The sequence below is a fragment of the Excalfactoria chinensis genome, chromosome 10 (genome assembly GCF_039878825.1).
Source record: "Excalfactoria chinensis isolate bCotChi1 chromosome 10, bCotChi1.hap2, whole genome shotgun sequence".
NCBI lineage: Eukaryota > Metazoa > Chordata > Aves > Galliformes > Phasianidae > Excalfactoria > Excalfactoria chinensis.
The window spans coordinates 7,602,446-7,618,075 of NC_092834.1; the positions used below are offsets into that span (position 1 = coordinate 7,602,446).

At 40.2% G+C, this 15,630-nt stretch overlaps 1 protein-coding gene across 5 annotated transcripts in view; it reads left to right on the forward strand.

Moving 5' to 3' along the window:
- Nucleotides 1-15,630, forward strand: part of ARNT2 (aryl hydrocarbon receptor nuclear translocator 2) — an 82,484-nt gene that overhangs the window by 43,634 nt on the left and 23,220 nt on the right. For all 5 annotated transcript variants that reach the window (XM_072345913.1, XM_072345909.1, XM_072345910.1 and 2 more), the window contains 6 exons: nt 1,445-1,547; nt 3,778-3,843; nt 4,272-4,357; nt 12,245-12,321; nt 14,139-14,273; nt 15,161-15,235. In XM_072345913.1, coding sequence (XP_072202014.1) covers nt 1,445-1,547; nt 3,778-3,843; nt 4,272-4,357; nt 12,245-12,321; nt 14,139-14,273; nt 15,161-15,235 — 542 coding nt within the window. The remainder of the gene's footprint in view (nt 1-1,444; nt 1,548-3,777; nt 3,844-4,271; nt 4,358-12,244; nt 12,322-14,138; nt 14,274-15,160; nt 15,236-15,630) is intronic.

The window sequence follows — 15,630 nt, forward strand, 5'->3', positions numbered from 1 at the left end:
GTCTGCAGTTTTAAGCTTAGCAGCCACGTAGTTCTGAAATGTATTTACCGATATATTGCCATTAGTTGTTTGGGTTATGTTTACTGTACTGCTTTTGGATTATTAGTATCACATTTAAGAATTTGTTTTAGAATGAAGAAGAAACAAAGTGCACAGAAAACAGCTCTTCTTTGGTTACACACATAGCAAATTCAACGTGTTTAATGAGAAAAACACTTTCAGTGGTTTGCCTTGGCTTGCACGCTCATATAGACAGCACGTATACTAATCTTTAAGCTGCTCTGTAAGGACTTGAGTCCCCTTCTTGGGTGGAGGTAAATATCCGGTTAAAGTAATTCTGCAGTGTGTATGGTTGGCAGTAGAGTTATTTCAGAACTGATTTTTTGGACAGAGACTTTTAAGTAAATGTGATGAGGAAGACTTTGAATTCTGTATGATTTCTCCAGCTTAGCACAGAGAGGGGTATCTTGCTATAAACTTGCCTATTGTTCTATCTCAGTAAAGGTTTGAAAGCTGGTGACCGTGATTTAGTTGTCTAACAGCTGTTTCAGTGCATTTCTCTTGCCCGCTGTAATTGTTGTGGCTTTATTCAGCCCTGAAGCATTGTGGAACTGGGACAGTGATTCATTTCTTGTCCATTTCTAGTCCATGTTAGTACCATGTAAGATTACGTGTTCATCTGTTAATAATCGAGCTGTAGTCGCAGAAGTCTGTCAGCTCTGTAGAGACATGCAGTAGGAAACCGGGTGATACTCAGACACTGCTGCTGCTGATCTAAAGCTGTCCATAGTAACCACTGCTTTCTGCATTGTCAGGAGAGTGCAAAGATTAAGCCATGCTACTGCTGCGCTACCTTTGTTTTTAATTTGGTAAGGACCTTCTCTAAGTTCCCTTAGGAGCATCAGCCCAGCTTTGCCCCCATCTGTCCTCTTCTCGTTGCTATGTCTATCCCTGAGGGGGAATCCTTGATCTTAGATATTCCTCACTGTCATTCTAGCCCTGCATCTCTGAGGTGTTGTTACAATGGGTGTTCAGGATAGACATGAAAGCACAGTGAAGGAAAAGCAGCAGCCAGGGAGATGGTGTATGTTGCTTTATCTGCAGTTCTGGGAAGGACTGAAGCAAGCAGCTCAAGTGAAAAAGCTGTTCTTGCTGTCATCATCTTCCCTGTCTCCAGATATTTGACCCTGCTTTAACAGTTGATCTTAGACTAGTCAGGGGAAAATAAATAAATAATGAAATTATGACTCAGCTTCACTGAGACCATTGGTTAAGCCAGCACATAACAGATGTGAGACAAGAAATGAGCTTTTTCGGTTGGCTTTTTTTCCCCCTCTAAGTAGGCTAATGGCATTAAGTTTATGAGTGTATTGTCATCTTCTTTTGTACTAAATGGGTTTAAATCTATGTAATAAACATCACTTCCTTTTGCTGGCTTTTCTAGGACGAATCCTGGACTTGAAGACTGGAACAGTAAAGAAAGAAGGTCAGCAGTCCTCAATGAGAATGTGCATGGGATCAAGGCGCTCTTTCATTTGCAGAATGAGGTATGTGTATACCTGGTATTTCTGTTGTGATATTCTCAGATTACAGACTTTGAGTATTTTGTTACCCTCTTCTGACCTTGTTTGAAGACTGAAGCTGTAGTGACATACTCCCATTAAGCATTTCCAGAATGCTTACTTTTGTAACTCTAGTAAAACTGAAACTTGTTTTCCTTTATGATTAATGGCAAAGCAATACCTCGTTTGTGTTGCAGTTAATTTTTTTTCAGTGTGGGATGTTGTATGCTTTCCCCAGAGACCCTCATGACAACTTCACCCCTGGCATGTAACCAGTTGTCTCTTCAGGTCGAATTAGTTGAATCAATACTTTGGGAACAGAGCTTTTGCAAGCGTAATGAAAGCCCAACTCTGTGTGTTTTTCTTCAACAAACCAATAATATTAAAAGAATCTTGAAGACAAACAGGAATTCAGCTGCAGATTTGCCAGCTATGGAAGAATTAACCTAAGCCTGGTATGAATTAACTGGGAGTCAGCTAGTTGATTCTAGATACATGAGTAATTGTTAAAGGGTTTTTATTTTGCAATTTTCCACCTTCTCCTTTGTTGCCTGAGCTTCCTGAGAGGTCTGCCTGCTCAATGGTTCTGACTTTTTCTGTGCAAACAGGATAAGTCTGTGTGGTTAGAGGGGGAGGTCCGTAGTTGCATATACAGCCTATATCCGACATATATGCTGGGAACAATCGGTGCACAATTTGTTATGGAGCAAGACATGCAAACCAAAATATCTGATACGTTACTACAGATGCACGTGCTTCTGTTAATTGCGATGGATGTTCTGTGCATTGTGCAAGGAGGCTGACTGTATGGTATTTGAAAAGGGTTTATATACTTCATGCCTTCAGGATAAGATGCCAGAGCTGTAGCTCCTCTTATTTTAGCTGTTCTTGAACTGCACAAAGGATTCCTATGCTTTAGACTTCATAGTGATACATGCAGGCCAATAGCAATAATTTTAAGCCAATAATGAGCGCTGGAGGATGCAGTAAGAATCATGTATTTCAATGGAAGTGTTCATCAGACAAGGGGAGCATGTCAAGATGAAAGGAAAAGGGCAGTAATCAATAATCTAGAGAGTGATTCTCACACCAGCTTTTCTTAGTTCTGTGCAGTACGTGAGGTTGTAATCTGCAGGAATAGCAGCTGTATATGACTTTGAAATTCTGAATCCAGTATTGTGCACATATCCTCACACATACTGTTAATGGTGATTTTTTTTTATACTATAGCTTGTTAGGAAACAAAATATGGTGGCTTCAGAGATTTCTTTAGAGATGTTAAGCCTGATATTTGCTACTCAGTGAGCATCTTTTCTTCTCTAACAAGGAGACAGAAATAAAAGTTGGGCCTAATGTGCTATTTACTGCTGTTCCCCAGCTTTTAAAACAACAATTAAAACTGCATTTAGTTCTTCACAAGTCCGGTGCGTGAGGATGATTGTAGACATTCCAGTATCCCCCTTGTTTTTAAATTCTGAATCTTACTTTAATTATTCATTCTTTCTCATTGGCAGTGACTGGTAAACATAAAAACAGAAGTTTAAAACAGAAACAAAAAAAAAAAAGAACTTGTTGGAAGAACAGTCGTCAAATAATGTGAACTTTCCTTGTGTTTACTTCTTTTATTGCTATTGTTCATCGTGTCAACCGAGAATGAACTGTTTTCATCTTTCAGGCTATTTACTGAGCTTCCAATGGATTGTAAAATTATGCTGTTAGGCATAGTTAGAAATACCACAAAACACACCAGAACAAATGTCCGTTCTGGCAAAGATCAGAGTGATGTCTAAAATTATAGCTGGTGTGCAGCAGTTGTAATGCTCTGTCCAGGGAAGCTACTGATACACTGAGATCATTTTGTGTGGGTATGATGTGTGGGCCTCACTTGTTTGGTTTTCACCCCTGTTTTGTGGTAACTGGAAGTGTATCTATTTTTTAGCCGCTCTTGGAATTCCTATTGCAAGTAGCCCTTAGATTTGGGAGGGAATCTTTCTCTATTGTTTTTCATAAAATCATGAAAATATTTGTACTGCACCCAAAGAATTCGGGCTGCGAAAGCAGCAAGTTCGGAGAAAACATGTATGTGGGACTTCCTGTCAGAAATAAACATCCATAATCTTATGCTTTCATATACTAATAGCGATCTTAAAATGCATTTTCATCTCAGCTATTTCTATTCATTTTTGAGTTCTTTCAAAAACTTTTTTACTTTTAGGTGTGGAAATGCTCCTCTGGATCACTTACCTCTGAACAGAATAACCACCATGAGGAAAAGATACAGGTATTTAATTTACTGCAATGGTCAGTTTCCTAAGTACTCTCATTTTTCCACTAGTGTAAGGCTTAGAGTACGGCCTGGAAAAACGTGCATTAGCATACACTGCAAAGTAGCCCAGGATCACACGGAGAAGAACTGAGTACTCACTTGAGCTGTGGCAGTCACTTGGTCTTGCAGAAATCATGAGCAAGTGACTCAACTATTTCTCTTAACCTGCTCCATTTCTGAAATAAGCTTCATTACATTTCAACTAGAAGTACTGTGGAAAGGAGGTGAAACATGAATAGTGTTGTAATACAGCACTTTAGGGTCATGGTAGGATGTTTCTAACACAGCTTAGGATATCAGTAAATCACTAATAATAGCATAAAAGCATAAAGCTATTCTGCGTGTCAGTTAACATGGTATGTTTATGTTCTCTTTTCATTTAGGAATGGCCTGGGTCCGGTAAAAGAAGGTGAAGCACAGTACGCTGTTGTCCATTGCACTGGCTACATCAAGGCTTGGCCACCAGCAGGTGTGTATCTCGTGGGCAGAGTGTAATGCACATCTTCAGGGACTTGGGAACCTGGATTAGGATCCCTTTACTGGTACAGAGCCAGGCTGAATTTCTGTAAGGGTACCTTCTTCTATCTGATCTTGATAAGCTGTTGATATCAAGAATTCAGCTGTTGTTACACACTCAGAATCCCCCAGTTATTCCTCATGAACCCCTTATCAATTTCATTGCCACAGAGAGCTGCAGAAGAGTTGTCAGTAATGTGGGATTGCAGCAACTGAAGCTGAAAGATTTCAGTCTGATAGCCAACATAAAAATGGCCTCATTTTTAGAAGGTAAACCCAAAGCACTGATACACCTAGAAAAGAACAACTTACATTAAAGTACCAGGATGCAAGAACCTGTGTATGAAAATGTGCAGTGTCAATTTAGGTGCACAGATCTTCACTTCAAAGTAGTGGTTTTAGTGGAGAATGTTCAGCCATTGTGATAAGTTCTGTTTTGAGGATGTTTTTCTGGGAAATATGTCTTGATATTTTTCTTTGAACTGGAGTTTACCTGTTACTCAATATTGCATATGGGAATATTTGCATTTGAAAAATTCCAAGGGGAAGCAATGGAGCTCATCTAGACATCATCATGAACTGGGCTGGCTGACCTTGGCATTTTTAGTAGTTGAAGAGGACTGTTTCAACATAACAGCACCTGACATGAATCAAACCTTGAGTCGTCCTGCCCTTTTGTGGTTGTATACCACAATCATAAATCACATTTAATGAGAGATTTTGAATGCTAAAAGTGGTTTGTACTGTGTCTGCACGCTGGTGTACAGTGATCAGAATATGGGTGTAAACCTCGTGTTTATTTCCTGCTGAATTGTGGTTTTGAGTTATATAATCAGTTACCCATGTTTTTCATCTCTCTTACTAGTACACACATACATACAGACATTTTTTCAATAGCACAGAACTGAAGCTTTTGAAGTTTTTGATAACTTTTGCCCCTAAGAATAGGTCTAATTTATATCCCATGTGACCTGTGCTTTTGAAACAGTACAGACAGTGAACACCTCCCCTCTTCTTACTGATAGGGTTTCATATATTTCATTATGCTGTAGAAGTCAAAATGTTTCGACTTCATTTCAGTCGCAAAAGAGCGAATAGAGCAATGTGTGTCAATTGCTTTACAAAAATGAAACTCTTTTCTGTTGGTAATTCCAAGGGTGAGAAAATTCAGCGTTGATACACGAGATGTCTCTTCAGAAAGGTGTAGGTTAAATTAGATCTCTTGCAGCTCCTCGCTTAACTCACATGAAAGCTTGCTGCAGGGTATCAGCTCCTTAGAGACCTGACGCTTCTGGGGTAGGTGGTGTTTCGCTCTACTCCAGCTCATCCAGAGTCAGGCTGCTGTCTCATGACTAGCAAGCTTTCCAATCCTTGGTCTTCATTAATTTATAGGAAGATTATGGCAGTGTATTCTTCACGTAAAATCTTCTTGCCTTGTGTCTGTCTCTCCAGTGTTCTGGGACTGGGACAAGAAAGTAGTCACTTGTTAGCTTTGACTTTGCTCAGATAAACTAGCCTTCTAATCACTGATCTCACTGTGCATTTTCTTTTCTTTATCCATCTGTTTTAGCTTCACTTTTCAGAATGTAGGTTATCAGAACTATAGAGACTTGTTCCAGGTGATACTGTAGTGATACGTCATGCAAATGGTACTTCCTGTCCTGAGAGGAAAAGTAGGATAAAATCTGTTTCTCTTCTGTATGATGGCATCGTAAACCTCCTAATAATATATATACATATATATATCAGGCTGCCTTAGTCTCAGTTTTTGTCATCTGAGTCTTTGTAACAAAAATAGCTTTGAATCTTTTGATTCACAATGTGAAGTTTCATCCCATTACTATTGCTGTAGTTTGTGACAGTTATTAGTCCCAAGTGCATGCTTATGCATTTAGTAATGTTGGGTTTCATCCCATTTCTATTACTGCACTCCTCAGAATCACATGGTGATCCCCATATGATATCCCACTGCTCCTCCACAAGTCAGTGTCTCCGAACTGTAGCACAATCCAAAGGGATGTTTTAGCTTTTAGCCTTACGTGGAATTTCAGTGGTCTTTTATATTAACATCCAAATTGTTACTCATCATAGTCATGCCTGTGTCTTTTTCAGGGCATGTAGTACAGAATTGAGACATCTTTCATGAGTGTTTATTTGTCCTCATACCCTCACAAGCCTTCCCCATTTTGTGTTGGTGATTTTCTTATAACCATTGTCTTTAGGAGTTGAATGAGAATATCCGAAGGCTGAATTGGCTTCTAGTATGTTTGGGTAAATCAGTGGCAACATTACTACATTTTGTTCCCATTTTCAGAGGTAATTCAGCCATAATGTGCAAAGCAAATGAAATAACTGCACAAGTAATTTAATTTGCTAAAGCTTTTCCTACTCTGTAATAAAATCACTTTTGTTCAAGCCAGGTAGCAAGTAGTAAGCCCCTGGCCTTTGCATCATCTCTGCGTTCTTGGGCGTAAATGGTTTTGTGCCATGTCTCAGCTGGTTATAAACAGCCATAGAGAGGATGATTTTCATTTATTTTTCAATTGCCAAGTAGATGCTCCAGTGTAAACTCTTTACCTTGTTCTTTCAGAGCATGCAGTGTGACACGTGCATTATGCAACTGATAGACAACATTTATCCTTTCATGAGCACAGTAACAAATATTTTGCAAATACACTTAATCTGCACTTAATTTAACACCTGTTTCTTTTCCTCTTTCTGGGCTGTATTGCCTTGTTCATTGTCGATGTGCCCTATACTCTGTGTATCACAGTGAGTACTGATGCAGAGATAGCAAGGCAAGAACTGTCCTGTGGTCACTCTTAGTGCTACCTCCCCCGCATTTTTCGCTTTTTTCTCACCTTTGTGGAGCAGCAAGACTCATTCACTCACTCGCAAGCTGCTTCTTTTTCAGTGTGTGAGATGTGGGAGAAAAAACATCATGCCTCATCCTCCACCCAGAAGAGAGCAGGGACCTGTGGGCAGCACCTCCTTTAGGCCTTTCCTAGCCAAGCAGACCAAGGAGTTCTTCAGGCTGTGCTTTATCCCTCTGTCTTCTCCTGGAAAAGGAGCTATTTAGCTGTTCTGAGAGACTTGCCTCTGGGTGAGTGAGCCACAGAGAGAAGACAGAAATGGTTGGAGTGTGGGTCTGTTCAGGCTGGGTGCATTAGTGGTTTCTAATTGTCTTTCATTTTGCTGGTGACAAAAGGGTAAAGCAAAGTTCACATACAAAACCCTCCATAAATATTATGTATTTTCTCATAAATTACATCTTGACCTTAGGTGGACTCTGCATCAAGTAAGTTTTGTGTGGAAGTCAGTGTTTAAAAAAAAAAAAAAGTAGTCAAATATTCCAGATTCCAACTGATATGTTGTTAATTTATTATGTGTAGCGTGTATTAGAATAAGTAATGATGGTGCAGTGTTGGATTATTTTGAAGGAGCTTAAAAGACCTCTTGTTTGAAACTGGCTGCATCCCAACTCCAGCCTTTGTCCCTCTGTTTCCCATGCTAGAAGGCTGTGTGATTCTTAGCCCAGGGAGTGCTTCAAGCTCCTAACCAGTCATAAAGCTGAGAAATGCTGACCTTTTCCTGATCATTCAATTTTAAACTTAAGCAAGCACTTCTCTTCATTTTTTCCCTCAGAGCATCTTATTCCTGAAGGGAAATGAATCTTATGTGGTCCATATGATATTTTCATAGTTTGTTTTCATGCTGTAACAATTGATGGAAAATATTTGGTGGAGAGAGAAGATACAGACTGTTGAGTTGTCTCTCCTTTTCTGTAAATCAAAAACAGGACCCGCAGGAAGAAAACATTGCGAAGAAAAGGCTTAGATAGATCCTCGGTTCAAAAACTTCAAATAAAAAGTCCCAGAATAGTGTTGAATTCAAATAATGTTGAAATCTTTTTATTTTTTATTTTTCTTCATTCGTTTTTTATCTTAAAAAAGAAACATTTTGGTCTTCCAAGTCAGACTTACGGTAACGTCTAAACCACAGCATGCCAAAGCTGTTAGGTTATTCTAAAGTTTTGGCAGAATCTGGACATTTATGCAGAAGTGCTCCCTCTTTCCAATGCAAAACAAAATACTTGCTTTGAATATTCTTTGCACTTCTGTCACTTGTAAAGCTCTGTTTAAAGAAAGAAAACAACTCAGCCTTCGTTGGGATTTTTCATAAGATCCATCTTTGGTATATAGTAAGTATCCACGGTTTCCAGTGTTGTGTGTAGGAAATAATCTTGTACAGTGCTGTTCTGTGCACAGATGTATAACTGCAGCTGTAATGATGGAGATAGGCATTTACAGGGACTGGTAGTGATCATGGAGCACTTATTTACATCCTAAATACTCAGAAATAGTTTATTTTTGACTGTAGTAAAGTGAAACCACAAATCCACTAACACAGTTCTGCGTCTCAAAGAAAGTGTGGGGCAGAAGGATGGAGAAAGAAGGCAGAAAATGAAGTTGTTCTATCATTAGAGCCAATTGGAAGCTCAGTGGGAAAACTAAGAAGTTCCTTATTTCCACACAAACACATGCCATTACCCTGTGGGAAACTGCTGGCATACAGGGCACGTGGAAATTAAATAGAACCTCTAACGGCACAGTGTTCTATTTGTGATGCTCAACTGCAGGCTTAGCTTTGCAAAATGTTGGTATTAATTTGAACAAGCATAGCACTCTATTTATTATTCAAGAGAAGCATATATTTGGTGTTGAGAAATAAAGCCTCTGTCAGAGTTGCGTATAAAGAATGTGAGTAACTGATGTATGTTTATTTAGTTGATACCTCCAGAAGGTCAGTGTTGTGGCTGTTCTCCTGCAGGCTTTTGAAACGGTTTTTGGATATTCTGATGGTGCTTGGTGAACCTAAGGAGCAACATTATGTTGTGTTAAAAGATAAAGAAACTGCTGTTAAGTGCAAAGCACGTGTGTTTGACTGTCCTCATTGGAGTATGCTCGGTAGAAAGAACGCTAAAGCAAAAGTGAATCTCTTCTAGAAAGCATCTTTGTACAGAAGCACGCATAGTTGAATCTTCATAAATACCTGTGACAGAGTAAAGAAAGTTATTGCCATCTATATAGAGTGCTGTCAATAATAGCATCTGCACTTCAAACAAGTGAACAATCGTTTTGGCATATCTTTGCCATAGGCAATTCTAGGGCAGGAATGGTAATTCACTGGGTCATGTATCAATAAATTCCAGGCAGGTTGCTTTTTTTTATTCATAGTGTGTCTTGTGGGATAAAGCAAATAAATCTTGCATTGTGTTGTATGGACCAAATGTAATCTCATCTTGTAAAAAATAATAATAATAAAAAAACAACAGAAGGTGAAATTTAGATCAAGCATTTCCTTTGCCAGTGCTGGAGTTCCATCAGAAGTGGCGTTGCTTAGCTAGGTTTAATTTTGGAGATTGTTTATGTTGCTTTCAGTTTATTTGGGCAGTGGTGAGCCTGTACAGAGTTCCTAAAAAGGAAAGTGTTGTTGAAAGCTGCAGAAAAATGATTATGCAAAGTGGAAGCCATCCAGCTGAGTAACTTTGCTGTCCTTTGCAATAAATACACTGTGTGCAGCTAAAGAAATGATTGAAAAAAAAAACAAGTTGGGAAAACAGTTCAAAATTATCCTCTCCAAATGGAAGACTCCATTTAAGAGAAGGTCTTTGGGTTAAGATTATCCAACCAGAATGCCTAAAATCGTTTCCTTAAAAACTCTTGTAGGGTCCTGTATTGAAGAAGCCTGCTTGTCAGGAAACAGCCACCCAGAAAACCCTCTGGAAGGGGAGAGCCTGGAGGCTATCTGTGCTATCTGTGAAGCCAGGGCATGAGTCTGTGCTTGCTTCAGGCACTGGCTTTTAGGTTATTTCATGGGGCTGGCCTTTGGGCCTTCACATTTGCTATGGTGCAGGGTTCAGGCCAGAGGGATGCAGTCCGTGCTGCAGGCATCCAGCCAGTGTCTGGCCTTCCCCAGTTTGCTTTCTTTGTGCAGGTTGTTTTTGTACTCTGCTGCAGCCCTCTCACATCAAAGTGGGTGTCTTCGTTCTGCTGCCTAAACCACTGCATCATTTAATTCGTCCTGCTCTTGGTTCACCCCTTTGTTCACAGCTTTTTAAGATGAAACACTGCTGCATTCTCAGTTGTCCATTTTATACCTATTTAAAATGAAAATTGGTCATGTGGAGGAGTCTGATTTGAGGTTCAGTAGCTCAGCCTTCCCTGCCCACCACATGTGTGTGAGCAGATAGCCACTTGTCTGCCAAAGTTTTGTCTGAAGTAGACACAGTTCTTAGTTGATGTTCCGTGCTGCTTTTTCAGGGTAATCTTCTCTGTTTTCCTTAAGAGGCTGCCAAGTTTAATTCCTTTGCAGAGTTGAGCTGTCACTAGCTAATTACTACGCCTTTTGTTGAAGAAATAACTCTGTAAGCACAGCAAGGAAGAAAAGCAAAATACTTCTGCAATATATCTCCGAACTGCAGCTTTATGTCAGTGGTCTGTGCTCTCAGATACATAAACGACTGTCTCAGAGCGTGGGACTTGTCTGTGTTTGGAGTCTTTTCTGTAGTCTGCCTAATGTGTAAAGAAAAGAGAAGGAATAGCGCTGTGTGAAACATTGAAACGTTGCTTTGTGATGGAAGTGCTTGAAACTGCAGATTGCCCTCATTTCAAGGGTGTTCTGCATCCAGATCAGGTAAAGGGCTTCAAGTGGAAGATGTGATTCCATAGAGGGACCTGTATCATATGGCACAATGGGAACTGAGAAATAGTGGTAGAAACTGATTGTCAAATAAGATCAAATTATTTTGGTACAAAATCCTTAATTCGGTGACTACTTCAGTTCATTTACCAGCAGTTACAGACATTTTTCAGAGGCATCACTTTAAAAAGTTGCATGCTCCATCCTTTTCATAGTCCAGAGGTTGACCTATGTGAGGAACTATATATCTTGAGAATAAAGTGGTGGTTTGAGAAGAAATTGGTGGTTCATAATTGGCTTTGCAATTAATTCCATCGATGCCTAAAGTGCATCTTAAATGATTCACTGCCTGTTGTGACTGAATTCCTTGAAAAGCCTTGTGAAAGAGCTCACAAATAAGTCAGCAGTGTCACTGTTGGAAGATGTTTTGCAAATCCTCCATAGCAAACTGGTATCTCAAAACTTAAGTTGGGAAATAGCCTTACTAAGGCTTAGCTTGTGAGTAAACAGAGCTAGTCTCGGTGTCCCCATTTGTGAAACACTGAGATGGAAAACAGCACACATGCATGTGCTGAAATTTTTCCTGTGTTTATAGTAGTTACTCCTGTTACACAACTGAAACATGCACTGTTAGCAATGCATCCGCATTTTTTCAGTCTTTCAACGTAATGACCCAGATTTAGTTTATTATAGAGGAAAGTAAAACCGCGTGTTAAATGTTAGCACGAAGCTTGTGTGCCTTGTTTTTAAGACTGATGATAATAGGTTATTCACCAAGAATACTGAGCATAGTGTGCAGTGACTGAGCGTACTAAAGGGACAGCATGATTCCAGTAATGTGCTGTAGAGCAGTTCTCATGGAAATGTTGTTGCCTATCTCATGTCATGGAGTTTTTGTCTCTGTTTTGTCTTCAGCATACAAAATTGCTTCAGTACTTGCATTTGAAGTGTGTAGGATCAAGCACAGCTTTGAGGGAACATCTGTTCCGAACCAAGTGTTAATGCCTGAATCCTAGAGAAGACGATCACATTGTTTTGTATGATGTAGAGCATCTAGAGTAGTATGGAACCAGGCCAGCAGCTTCTCTGCTCATCCTCATTTCCTAATTGTAACAGTATTTGTTGTTGTTTGCTTTAGGAATGACTATACCAGAAGAAGATGCTGATGTGGGACAAGGTAGTAAATACTGCCTCGTGGCAATAGGAAGGCTTCAGGTAATGCTGGTCTTTTTTTTATGTGAAGTACTTCAAAAAACATAATCAGTGTTGTGGTTTGGTACCTCCAAAACATGATGTGCCTTGATGGCTGTGTGTGCACTCAGTGGCTTGCTTAGAACACGCTGACTGAACAAGCTGAAAATCTGATTTTGGTGTATTTATGTGTCTCACCCAACAACTGCAAGAAAGATGCTCCTGGAATGTGAGTGCATCTTGACCTGATGTTCTGCAGAGTGCAGGGGGATGGGGTATTTTAGGTGGTAAGGAGAGTGGGAGAACAGGTGCTGTAATGAATAAAGTGGCTCCCAAAGACAGTGGTGTGCTCCGTGCTGTTCTTTGGGCTGTTCTATCTCTCTCTGGCTAATCGATTACTTGAAGAGAGATGATTGCAGGAGTTGGTTTGAAAGTGATAAAGCAGTAAAGAGGCACTTCACAGACAGTAGCTTTTTTTCTCAGCTTGTGTCATTTTATGTATTCATATGCATTTGTTATCCCAGCCAAGAGAACTGAGAATACAATTTTACCTCTTTTTATCCAGACTGTTGCAATTGATGTATTATGTTTTCTTCTTTTGTCTGTTGCTATAAGAGTTCTGAGCTGGAGATGGAGTAGTTGCAGTGAATCTCTTTCACCACAGCAGAAAAACAAGCTTTTATCTTAGCAGTACGGGGATTGTGCCATGAGTGTATGTGTTTGAGCTTCTCATGTGATCTCTTGTAGGCCTGCACTCATTGCCATCTGCTATGATGGCATCGCTCCTTCTTAGAAGGTAGAATGACCCTTCCTTAGAGCACAGGTACCAAACCTGTCTTATTTGGGCTGACCAGCCTGCACACTGCTGGAAGTGTTAGCACTTCTTCAGCTTGTCTCCATTGTGATGGCAGACCTACAAAAGTATTGCACGATGTTTTCTAAGTTAATCATACTTTTATCATCAGGGGTAATATATTCTACTAATGGAGTGGAGTAAGTAATGGGGATTCGTATGTTAGAGCTGCCGAGAAAATCGCATTAGTAATGTGGAGTGTCAAAACATCTGTTATGTTAGAGAAACCAATGGGAATTTGTGAGGGAGGGGAGGAGGAGGTTCTGGAGGTGGCTTTAATTGCAGAGAAGTCAAGGTGCAGAAATTATAAACTGTGCTCTGTAAGAGTAAATAGAAATCTTGCATACAGTTGAATGGCAAAGCTGCTTCAAGACAGCAGAAAAAAGGTTTTTCCTTCCTTTGGTTTTGGGGCCTTGTTAGTCCTGTTGACTTTAAAAGTTCTAGGAAAAACAGCGGTCTTATCTGTAGTCCCAGCACAAAAAGTAAGGTATAAAGAGGCCTGGTTTCTGGTGAGGTTTGTTTCACCTGACTGAAAGTTGAGTGTTTGGTCTGAGCTGGTCCTGCTGGATGCATTAACAGGTGATGAGTTGGTCTCTTCTGTAGAGTGGCCTTCCTGTCCTAAAACGGCAGTCTCAAATTGTCCTCTGGGAGGCTCTCATCTTTCACTGACAAGGGCAGGAACCACGAAGCCTGACTTCAGTGTGGTTCTACAAAGCAAGTTGAACCCAATCTAACTTTTGTCCTCCCTTACTGGGAACTTCAGATGCGTTTGTTTTCCTGCTGTGCTGTTGAGCCTAGCAAAGTGCCATGGGATGAGGTAACTGCACTGCGAACTAGCATTAACGGCAGGTCTGTGTCATGTATCCGTGCTGTTGTTTTATTTACAGCTTTCCACAGTTGTCAGTAATCAGCCAACAGATTTTGTTCTTCAGCTGCAAAAATGTGAGCTAGGTCTTTGGTGGACTAAATGTTGTGGATTTGGTCCTAGGTAACCAGCTCTCCGGTGTGCATGGACATGAATGGCATGTCGGTCCCAACTGAGTTCTTGTCAAGGCACAACTCTGACGGAGTCATCACCTTTGTCGACCCCAGATGCATCAGCGTCATTGGCTACCAGCCCCAGGTCAGCGAGCCCTGTCATTGATGAGATGCATTAGAGCTAATGGGGAGAATCCTGTTTGCTTGTTAAAATTGACATCAGCAAAACGTGGAACATTTGTAGCTAACAACCTGTGTGCCATGAACTAAGTGCTGTTCATTTTTCTGTGCTGACTGTGCTTCTGTAAAATCTAGTTTTCCCCTTTGTTCAGAGGGTTGGCTTTTCATTCTTTTGAGATCCAATTAAAATCCTAACAGCAAGATGCTTTAAATCTAGTGGAGTGAATACATTCTATGACAGAAAGTTAACGGAGCTTGAAGGGAGTTTTAGTCCTGTAATTCTAAACTTCTGCCCATTTCTTGAATCGGAAGGAGAGATCATTTATGGCATTATTTTCCTTTAGACTGACATCTGCTCCTCTCAGTAGGAGTCTGCCCTTAGAACTGAGCAGAATGATAAATGAATTTCTGACTACTGTGACCCTCCCTCAGATAACTCTCCACGCTTCTACTTTACAGGCAAAAATCATATCTTACTCGTTCGTTTTTCCCATTTATTTTGATTTTGGGTGGTTTTATAATGACTGGATTTTACAAAAAATAGTGCAAAAAAAATGTGTTTTAGTAGGTCAGTCTCTTCAAAACACCACGGGTATTAGAATTAACTTAATGCTTGTTTGTAAACTCATGTGCCTGTGGAACTGTACAAATAAATGCGAGACGTGATGCATACAGTGCTGCCTACAAACCTTCCTCTATGTTCATCTTTGATTAACTGAGTAGTCCTGTTGAGGAGGATGGATCCAGTGTCTGCCGGGGTTACTAACAGACCCGTGCATAGAGTTGTGTTGCAGTTCGTGTGTTTTACACAAATTTTGTTCTATTTTTTACACCGTGTTTGTTTTATTCTAGGATCTTCTGGGGAAAGACATCTTAGAATTCTGCCATCCTGAAGATCAAAGCCATTTGAGAGAGAGTTTCCAACAGGTACTGCATCCTCTTCCTTTTCTTCTGCCATTTATTTTCTAACCACTGTGTTATTCAGAGAAATAACTTTTATGTTACATTCCAAGGTATTTTTTTCCATTATCCAGGAGGAGGAGTGGCAAAATAGAAGGCGATCTGTTGATTTGTTGATAAACAGTTAAGCTGATTAAACAGTAGTTTAAGCTGCAGCGTCTGTAGGCTCTGTTTTCAGAAACAAATCACCCGCCCTGCCTTCCTGTGGGTGTGGTGGTGCAGCTAAACCTACATGACGGCTTGCTGCCATCAGGAGTCAGGTCCCACTCCTTGTTTCTCCCATCCCTGACCTCCCCACCCTTCCTACTGTCCTGATGCTTTCACAGATGGACTTGCCTGGTGATTTAGCGAAAGGGCTGCTT